This window comes from Anomaloglossus baeobatrachus, chromosome 10 (genome assembly GCF_048569485.1).
Source record: "Anomaloglossus baeobatrachus isolate aAnoBae1 chromosome 10, aAnoBae1.hap1, whole genome shotgun sequence".
Taxonomy (NCBI): domain Eukaryota; kingdom Metazoa; phylum Chordata; class Amphibia; order Anura; family Aromobatidae; genus Anomaloglossus; species Anomaloglossus baeobatrachus.
The window spans coordinates 47,251,922-47,262,824 of NC_134362.1; the positions used below are offsets into that span (position 1 = coordinate 47,251,922).

The 10,903-nt window shown below is 46.3% G+C and overlaps 1 protein-coding gene across 1 annotated transcript in view; it reads left to right on the forward strand.

Annotated features, from left to right (window-relative positions):
- The window catches only part of EML3 (EMAP like 3), a 159,304-nt gene extending 150,469 nt beyond the window's left edge, over positions 1 to 8,835 (forward strand). Inside the window, exons 22-23 of the mRNA XM_075326548.1 lie at positions 6,186 to 6,316; positions 6,434 to 8,835. Of these exons, the coding sequence (XP_075182663.1) occupies positions 6,186 to 6,316; positions 6,434 to 6,622 (320 nt within the window). The 3' untranslated portion in view covers positions 6,623 to 8,835. The remainder of the gene's footprint in view (positions 1 to 6,185; positions 6,317 to 6,433) is intronic.
- The last annotated feature ends 2,068 nt before the right edge of the window (positions 8,836 to 10,903 follow it).

The following is a 10,903-nucleotide window of genomic DNA, read 5'->3' on the forward strand; positions in this document are numbered from 1 at the left end:
GAAGCAACATGTCAATTGTTTTTGCTATTTGGGTTTTGCACTGCAAAGCTGAGTTTTTGACCAAAGTTCTGCCACAAAAAGGCAGCATTTTGAACAACATAGTGTGAACAAGAAACCCAAATTCCCATAGACTTTGCTTGAATAGAAGAACACATCCATTTTGGCATTAAACAGCGCTGAAGAAAAAGCAGGTAAAAAGCAGGTAAAAAGCAACGTGCGCACATACCCTTAGTCGGTGGCAGGCTCTCCCACTTTGGCGACGCTTGGTTAAAGCAGGTCTCCGATCAGTGGGTGAGAGACATCATCTCTCACGGCTACAGGATAGAATTCTCTTCCAGCCCTCCAAACAGATTTTTTCTCTCAACTCTCCCCTGCTCCAAGGACGCCGCCTTCTCGCAGGCCGTGGCGTCCTTGCAGGCAAACGGACTGATTGTCCCAGTTCCCGCTCAGGAACGGTTCAGAGGTTTTTACTCAAATCTCTTCCTAGTTCCAGAAAAGGACGGTACCTTCCGGCCCATCCTGGATCTCAAGCTTCTCAACAAGCATGTCCGGGTGCGGCATTTTCGCATGGAGTCTCTGCGATCAGTCATTGCCTCTATGACCCAAGGGGAGTTCCTGGCGTCCATCGACATCAGAGATGCCTATCTACATGTGCCAATCGCAGTGTCACATCAGCGTTGGTTACGTTTTGCGATAGGAGAGGATCATTTCCAATTCGTGGCTCTCCCCTTCGGGTTAGCCACGGCCCCTCGGGTATTCACCAAGGTCATGGCGGCAGTGATTGCGGTCCTGCACCTCCAGGGGTTAGCAGTGCTTCCTTATCTGGACAACCTTCTGGTCAAGGGTCCATCCAGCGCAGACTGTCAGCGGAGTGTTTCGCTCACTCTCGCCACCCTAGCCCAATTCGGGTGGATTGTCAATCTTCCCAAATCCACTCTGACTCCGACTCAGAGTCTCACGTACCTAGGGATGCAGTTCGAGACTTTGCCGGCACTTGTGAAGTTGCCCTTAATCAAACAGCAGTCTCTCCGGCTAGCGGTGCGCTCTCTCCTTAGGCCCCGCCGTTATTCCCTCAGGCGCCTGATGCAGGTGCTGGGTCAAAGGGTGGCTTCCATGGAGGCGGTTCCCTTTGCCCAGTTCCATCTGCGTCCTCTGCAGCTGGACATTCTCCGCTGTTGGGACAAGCGGCCTTCCTCCTTACAGAGGTTAGTGGCTCTGTCGCCACGGACCAGGACCTCTCTTCAGTGGTGGCTTCGACCCCTCTCCCTGTCCCAAGGGCGCTCCTTCCTGGCTCCGTCCTGGGTGATTCTCACCACGGATGCCAGCCTATCCGGCTGGGGAGCGGTATGTCTCCACCACAGAGCTCAGGGCACTTGGACTCTGTCGGAGTCAGCCCTTTCAATCAATGTGCTGGAAACCAGAGCTGTGCTTCTAGCTCTCCTAGCCTTTTACCACCTGTTGGCGGGCAGGCACATTCGAGTCCAGTCAGACAACGCGACAGCGGTTGCCTACATCAATCACCAAGGCGGGACACGCAGCCGCCTGGCAATGTTGGTGGTCCAACGCATTCTTCAATGGGCAAGTCCACCATATCCGCAGTCCACATCCCTGGCGTAGAAAACTGAGAGGCAGATTATCTCAGCCGTCAATCCGTGGACGGTGGCAAGTGGTCTCTGCACCCGGCAGTGTTTCAGTCAATCTGCCGCAAGTGGGGCACTCCGGACGTGGACCTAATGGCATCCCGTCACAACAACAAGGTTCCGGTTTACGTGGCTCGCTCCCACGATCCTCAGGCCTTCGCCGCGGACGCTCTGGTTCAAGACTGGTCCTAGTTTCGTCTGTCCTACGTGTTTCCCCCTCTAGCTCTCTTGCCCAGAGTCCTGCGCAAGATCAGAATGGAGGGCCGTCGAGTCATCCTCATTGCACCGGACTGGCCCAGGCGAGCTTGGTATCCGGACCTGCTCCAACTGTCCGTGGAGATGCCGTGGCATCTTCCGGACCGTCCAGACCTGCTCTCGCAAGGTCCGTTTTTCCGCCCGAATTCTGCGGCACTCAAATTGACGGCGTGGCTCTTGAGTCCTGGATTTTGCCGGCTTCTGGTATTCCTCCTGAAGTCATCTCCACTATGACTCGGGCCCGTAAGTCTTCCTCCGTCAAGATCTATCACAGGACTTGGAAAATTTTCCTGTCCTGGTGTCGCTCTTCCGGCCATTCTCCTTGGCCATTTTTGTTGCCGACCCTTCTGTCTTTTTTACAGTCCGGTCTGCAGCTAGGACTGTCCCTCAACTCTCTCAAGGGACAAGTCTCAGCTCTATCAGTGCTGTTCCAGCGGCATCTCGCCCGGCTGGCTCAGATCCGCACCTTCATGCAAGGTGCGTCTCACATCATTCCGCCTTATCGGCGGCCCTTGGATCCCTGGGACCTTAACTTGGTCCTCACGGTATTGCAGAAACCCCCTTTTGAGCCTCTTAGGGAGGTTTCTTTGTATCGTCTTTCTCAAAAGGTGGCCTTTCTAGTTGCCATAACTTCTCTTAGGAGAGTCTCTGATTTGGCTGCGCTCTCCTCGGAGTCACCTTTTTTGGTTTTTCACCAAGACAAGGTAGTTCTCAGTCCGACCCCGGACTTTCTTCCTAAGGTGGTCTCTCCCTTCCACCTTAACCAGGATATTTCCTTGCCTTCCTTCTGTCCGGCTCCTGTTCATCGCTTTGAGAAAGCGCTGCATACTCTAGATCTGGTGCGTGCTCTCCGGATTTATGTGGCTCGCACCGCTGCGCTTAGGCGGTGCACCTCTCTTTTTGTGCTAACCACAGGGCGGCGCAAGGGTCTCTCTGCTTCTAAGCCGACCTTGGCCCGTTGGATTAGATCGACCATTTCGGACGCCTACTAGAGTACTCAGGTGCCTCCCCCGCCGGGGATCAAAGCACACTCGACCAGAGCTGTCGGTGCCTCACCAGGCTACGGCTCAACAAGTCTGTCAGGCTGCCACTTGGACTAGCCTGCATACCTTTTCGAAGCACTACCAAGTGCATGCTCATGCTTCGGCAGATGCGAGCTTGGGCAGACGCATCCTTCAGGCGGCTGTCGCCCACTTGTGAAGTTAGGCTCTGCCTACTTCTTAGTTTTTTCTGTTTATTCCCACCCAGGGACAGCTTTGGAACGTCCCATGGTCTGGGTCTCCCAAAGGAACGATAAAGAAAAAGAGAATTTTTTTACTTACCGTAAATTCTTTTTGTTATAGTTCCGTATTGGGAGACCCAGCTCCCTCCCTGTTGCCAATTTTCTTGTTCCGTGTGTTATCACCGGCTGTTGTCGTGGACAGAGTCTCCGGTTGTTCCGGTTCTTACTCGGTTCTACTTGTGGGTGGCTATTCTCCTTCAGCTTTTGCACTAAACTGGCTAGGACTGGCTACCAGGGGGTGTATAAGCTCAGAGGGAGGAGCTACACTTTTAAGTGTAGTACTTTGTGTGTCCTCCGGAGGCAGAAGCTAAACACCCATGGTCTGGGTCTCCCAATACGGAACTATAAGAAAAAGAATTTACGGTAAGTAAACAAAATTCTCTTTTTTCTCCATAAATGCATGTTTGACCCTATTGAGTATATATAATAATATGAACAGGGAATACGTGCCTGACAAACTAATCAAAAAATTTCACAAAGGATCAGGCCAGTGTAAAGGGATTGTCCACTACCGGGACAACCCTTCATTATATGTAGTAGAACTCTCCCCCGCCTTGTAAAATAAAAATACCAGATACTGACCTCCTATACTGGCATAAGTCCAGGACTGTTTGTATCGAGACTCACGTGAACACTTCTTCCACATGTAAGACATCTTTCAACCCAATATTGGGTGCTCATTGGCTGAGGAGCTCACGTGGCATAACAGTGTCATGTGCACCGGAACACGTGATATCACGGGTGTGTCAGGGTTGACAGACAACCCTGTGGTGTCTTAGGCTAAGACCCCTACTTGCAGTTCAAAATGCACGTTTTTGCCTTAATTGATTTGACCAGAGTTGCCTTTTCCAGAAATTTAGCGCTAAAAATGCATGCTTATTTACCGCGTTTTAGATACGTTTTCAGCGCTTTTTGCATGCTTTTCCACCTGCGTTTTGACAGATGAGTTTTGAACATCAAGACACTGCTAAATAAAGTTTAAAAAGTCAAACACAATGAAAAAAGAGAAAAAAAAGGAATACATACATAATTTCAGAAATAAAAAAGAAAATAGAAATATTTATTAAAATTATAGCGGTAATATACTATTTATTGGAAAAATAGCAATAAATTATTATTTTTCTTTAATTTAATTGTCAGACTATGTGTATAAAGGGACATATGAAATCATTATTTTAATGTCCAAAAAGCATGTGTTTTGGTGTTTTCTGCACCAAAAAAGCAGGTAAAAAGCAGGAAATTTGAAGATTCTTGGTTTTGCCATTTCTCATTGACTTCAATGTTAGCAAATCGCACCCAAAATGGCAAAAACAACTGACATGCTTCTTCTTTGAACGCATGGTTTTTGCCACAAAATATGCAAATTAAACGCAGCGTTTAGAAACGCAAAGTGCGGTATGAAAATCACCATTTTTCCATTGACTGCTGGAAAATCAAAACGCATGGCATGAAAAAGGTGCATCTGATAACGGACCTAAAAAGCAGCTGAAACACAGGTGGAAACGCAAAGTGCGTTCTTACCCTTACTGCAGATGGTCGTTGCGTTTGGCTGCACAAACTGCTCCTTGTATTCCATTCTGTCTTCCTTAGTGTGAATGGAGTTTTATGCATATTCTCTGTTGGTGTTAACTCTTTCTCTTTTGGACCCTGCGGATATCTTGGAAGTTCAGCAGCAAATCCCTATTCTCACTTTGTGTGTCTATATATACACCTGCATTTCCCCTTGGTTTGTTGCTGGTGATAGTTTTCTCTTATGCTGTTCAGATTGCAAGCAGTCTGCTTGAAATCTCCTGTGTAAACACATTGTTGTATGTTGCTGTCATTCTTCTTAAGTGATCTTGCAAATAATTTGTCTGTTTGCATTCCCCTGTGTCCTTTTAGACGTTAGTGGGGTTGACTATTGCTCATCCCGTCCAGTCAATACCTAGGGCCTATTTCAGGGTCAGCCAGGGCCTAGGTATCTTGATTGGCGCATAGGTGCGGAACCTATTTAGGGATGTCAGGAGAGCCAGAGGCCAGCAGTAGGTTTTACCAGCAGTCACCATCTTCCCCTTCACTCCCATTTCGCCGGTTATCTGGTATTCCCTTATACCAAGTGTGACACTTGGTGCTGACATCACTATAATACCACTGATACGGGAGGTGAGTGTAACATTATTTTTATTTTACATGAGGACTACTTTATTAAAAAAAAGGCCTGTCCAGGTAGGGGGTCAATCCCTTTAAATCCAACCTGTTCAATACTTCCACAGACAGTGGCATGACGCGGGATCCCATTCTGTAGGCAGGTACAGGTCACAGAGATTGGACCCGCATATATCAGACAGAGTATCGCATACATACTATAGTGCCGGCATCTCTGCAGAGATGCCGACTCACTTACCACCCTAGCCGGGTCGCGTCCTCCCCGCACTGCCCCGGCCATCCACGTGTGCTGCTGCCGCACTTGGTTCCTGGGAGTGAACCTAAATGTGCGTGTGCGCACACAGTGGCCTTCCTCTTAAAGGGCCAGCATGCTATTGCCAGGAATTGCCTTTCTGCTTATAGCTGAAAGGCACTATGTATTTAAGGCACCCTCCCCTTGGGGGAGGTGCCTGTGTAATACCTTGTGTTAGTCAGTGTCCTGTCTGTCTAGCTAGTTGTCAGGTTCCATTAAACCTGTGTCTATTACCTATAGCTAAGTCTGCCTTCCCATACATGTCTGCCCCTGTCATCCCGCCTGTACCAGCCAGTCACCTGTTCTGGGGGCCAGCTGCCGCAGTCCCGCTCACTTCCCTGGGAGTGGTACCTGACTTCAGCCTCGCGGTAGGTGCTTAGTTAAGCCACTCCCATTTAAGGATAAGCCTGGGGTCCCTCTGTGGTCCAGTAGGTCCACTAATCCTGCTCGCTGTCCCTACACTGGTTGTGAGCATTACACATACATACATGTACATTAAGGAAGACTGCACATACTGATTGTCTGTAGAAGAGGATAGTCAATTTTTCTTTTTTTTTTTTTCTTTTAACAGGGGTTTGGCCAGAAGGATCCGATGGGACAGATATTAATGCTCTTGCCCGCTCCCATGGCATGACCATGATCTCGGTTGCAGATGACTTCTGCAAGGTTCACCTCTTTAGCTATCCTTGCAATAAGCCTAAGGTACGAAGCCTGTTGTGTTCCAGTTGATAACAGTTACAATCTAACGCTATTATTGATGTCACTAATATAATGTAAAATGTCTGTCATTAATTCATATCACATATATTTCTCCGATAGGCACCAAGCTATGTCTATTCTGGCCATGGAAGTCACGTGACAAACGTTCGCTTCACGCACAGTGATAGTCACCTCATATCATTGGGTGGGAAGGATGCAAGTATATTCCAGTGGAGAGTCGTGAAGGCTGGAAACATTCCTCGCAGCCAGTCTCTGTCCTCCACGTCATCGCTGGAAGCTAATCACTAAGTGACCTCTCTCAATACACAAATCTACATTCGTGGACAAAGATCTGAAAATCTTAACTCTGTTATGACTGTCATTAATCTGCCAAAATTCATTGTTACCGTATTAATAAAAGGTAACTCTGAACCAATGTCACACAAGTACCTTCTACGAATGGAGCCACCACATTGACCTACAGTCACAAAATCAGAAAGGTTCTTACGGTACAATTCCGCAGGTTGATCAGACAATCTACCAGCTCTGCTTTTTGCTGAACATATTTGTCTTTTTATTCCCCGACACCTGCCATACTGCTCAAGACTGAGCCATAGGTCTTACACCATCTTAACTACTGAAACGCATATCCACCATACCCTGCAGTAATAAACCCCCAGTGTGCCTCACATAGTGCCTCTTGTACATATAATGTAAGTATCTAGGTGAAGACACAGTATATGCTTCTTAAGAGCTGGAAGGACGGAAGATATATATCTAATATATAAAGCTAAATGTGTGTATGTCCAGGATTGGCATCTGCACCGTCGCAGCTACAGCCACAAAATTTTGCACACTCACACGTCTGGACCCCAAGAGCGTCATAGGCTATGTTTTGAGGGGAAATTTTAACCCCGCGCTTTACAGTTATTCGCCAAAAAACCTGCCTACATAAAAGCAAATGGAGCTGGGAGCGACAGTGCAGCCAGAACTTCAGAAGAATGCGCAGCCACGCCCTTATATGGAATGTTGGCATGTCACAATGCAGCCAGGGAAAGAGACAGACACAGACAGGGAAAGAGACAGACACAGACAGGGAAAGAGACAGACACAGACAGGGAAAGAGACAGACACAGACAGGGAAAGAGACAGAAACAGACAGGGAAAGAGACAGACACAGACAGGGAAAGAGACAGAAACAGACAGGGTAAGAAACAGACATAGACAGGGTAAGAGACTGAGACAAAGAGACAGACAAAGAGACAGACTGACAGGGAAAGAGACAGACAGGGAAAGAAAGGGAAAGAGACAGACAAGGTAAGAGACAGACAAAGACAGGTAAAGAGACAGACAAAGAGACAGACACAGGGAAAGAGACAGACACAGGGAAAGAGACAGACACAGGGAAAGAGACAGACACAGGGAAAGAGACAGACACAGGGAAAGAGACAGACACAGGGAAAGAGACAGACACAGGGAAAGAGACAGACAGGGAAAGATAGACAGACAGGGAAAGAGATAGATAGACAGACAGGGAAAGAGATAGATAGACAGACAGGGAAAGAGATAGATAGACAGACAGGGAAAGAGATAGATAGACAGACAGGGAAAGAGATAGATAGACAGACAGGGAAAGAGACTGACAGGGAAAGAGACTGACAGGGAAAGAAAGGGAAAGAGACAGACAAGGTAAGAGACAGACAAAGACAGGTAAAGAGACAGACAAAGAGACAGACACAGGGAAAGAGACAGACACAGGGAAAGAGACAGACACAGGGAAAGAGACAGACACAGGGAAAGAGACAGACACAGGGAAAGAGACAGACACAGGGAAAGAGACAGACACAGGGAAAGAGACAGACACAGGGAAAGAGACAGACACAGGGAAAGAGACAGACACAGGGAAAGAGACAGACACAGGGAAAGAGACAGACACAGGGAAAGATAGACAGACAGGGAAAGAGATAGATAGACAGACAGGGAAAGAGATAGATAGACAGACAGGGAAAGAGATAGATAGACAGACAGGGAAAGAGATAGATAGACAGACAGGGAAAGAGATAGATAGACAGACAGGGAAAGAGATAGATAGACAGACAGGGAAAGAGATAGATAGACAGACAGGGAAAGAGATAGATAGACAGACAGGGAAAGAGATAGATAGACAGACAGGGAAAGAGATAGATAGACAGACAGGGAAAGAGATAGATAGACAGACAGGGAAAGAGATAGACAGACAGGGAAAGAAATAGATAGACAGACAAGGAAAGAGACAGACAGACAAAGAGATAGAGAGAGAGACAGAGAGATATATACAGAGGGGGAGACAGACAGAGAATGGGAGAGAAACAGAGAGATAGTTACTATCCCGGGCGTTAATACATTCTATTTATACATTCTATCCCGGGAATGTTAATACATTCTATTTTGTTAACAACAGTTATTAACCCGATATATATATATATATATATATATATATATATATATATATATATAAACACACATATATATATATATATATATATATATATATATATATGTATATGTGTGTTTATATATATATATATATATATATATATATATATATACAGGGTTGTCCTAAAGTCGGTGGACAGTGTGTATTCTGGTTATCAAACATGGTGTAAAGTGAAACTGACTCAGTTGCCCTTAGCAACCAATCAGATTCCACCTTTCATTTTGCAAAGAGTCTGTGCAGAATGAAATGTGCAATTTGATTGGTTGCTAAGGGCAACTGAGTCAGTTTCACTTTACACCATGTTTGATAACCCTGTTGCACATACTGTCCACCTACTTTTGGACCACCCTGTATATAATATATATAATTTTATATATTGAAAGGTATTAGGGTTACTGACTCACCATAAAACCCTTTTTCTGGTTCTGACACTTCCATGTCATGTTTCTTAGACAGAATCCCTGATTTTTACAAAATACTCTTACAAATAATTGCACTGTAGACAATCCTGCACCATAACCCTTAGAAACATAAAGCTTTCTATCCCATAATGTCTCTATACATGCAATCATTACCGAAACCAAGCCGCATCTATCTATAGTACAGCACTCACTAATATGAGAGCTGCCCCTAGCGAACAGAAAGCCACGTGCCATCAATCCTTATACCTCCTCCCCCATTAGGGCCTGTGCACACGTTGCAGATTTGTCACAATTTCCTGATGCCAGCTGAGTGAATGAATATCCAGAAGTGTCCTGCACACGTTGAGCATTTTCTCCTTGCAATTTTGGTGCAGATTTTAAATCTGCAGGATGTCAATTCTTTCAGCATTTTTGATGCAGAGTTCACTTATACTAAGGCTATGTTCATACAGGGTGTTTTTGCAGCGTTTTTTAGTAGCGTTATTGCTTCGGTTTTATACAAATCCATGCTAATAAAACTATCCTTTTTACAGTCCCAGCAAAGTCTATGAGATTTCAGAAATGTCATGTGCGCGCGCGCGCGCGCGCGCGCACACACACACACACACACACACACACACACACACACACACACACACACACACACACACACACACACACACACACACACACACACACACACACACAGACACACAGACACACACACACACACACACACAGACACACACACATGACCTCCAGGTTTTTTCTGATTGAATAACGCAGGAGGTTGACAAAAACAAAGAATGAGCATGTCAGTTCTTTGCAGCATTTTTGGTAAGGTTTTGCATTAAAAACTACACACAGTCTTCAAAAACCGCAGCAAAACTGCTGCAAAAACTCCACAAAAGCCACAACAAAAAACACCACCTAAAAATGCACCAAAAACGCAAATGATTCCCAAGAGACATCCTGCCACAAGCACAGGTTTTGGTCATGAAAAATCCCTGCAAAAATTCCTTATGAGAACATAGCCTAATGAGTGGAAAAAATCTGCACCAAAAATTCATGTAATAAAACGTGTTTTTCCTGCCAAGAAATGCAGAAATTTCTGCAACCAAATACTCTACGTGCCCACATCACCTTACCCTCATAATACACCCTCCCGCTTACCTTAAGTTTTGTACTACCTTCCAAAGCACTTTCTTTTTACCCCTTTATTGTATATAAAGATATGTTTAATTTCTGACTGCCAGTTTACATGGATTTTTATTAAAGAGATATATGTGAAATATTGAAATGAGGTGTCGTGATTGGTGTTTTATCATAATTTGAACAAAGTTATTTTATTCTGAAACTTTGTCCATTACACCAGTATAGGCATTTTCTGCCCTTAAGGCTACTTTACACGCTGCGATATCGGTGCCGATATCACTAGTGTGGGTACCCGCCCCCATCTGTTGTGCGACACGGGCAAATCGCTGCCCGTGCCGCACAACATCGCGCAGACCCGTCACACATACTTACCTGCCCGGCGACGTCGCTGTGACCGGCGAACCGCCTCCTTTCTAAGGGGGCGGTCCGTGCGGCGTCACAGCGACGTCACTGAGCGGCCGCCCAATAGAAGCGGAGGGGCGGAGATGAGTGGCCGGAACATCCCGTCCACCTCCTTCCTTCCGCATAGCGGCCGGGAGGCAGGTAAGGAGAGGTTCA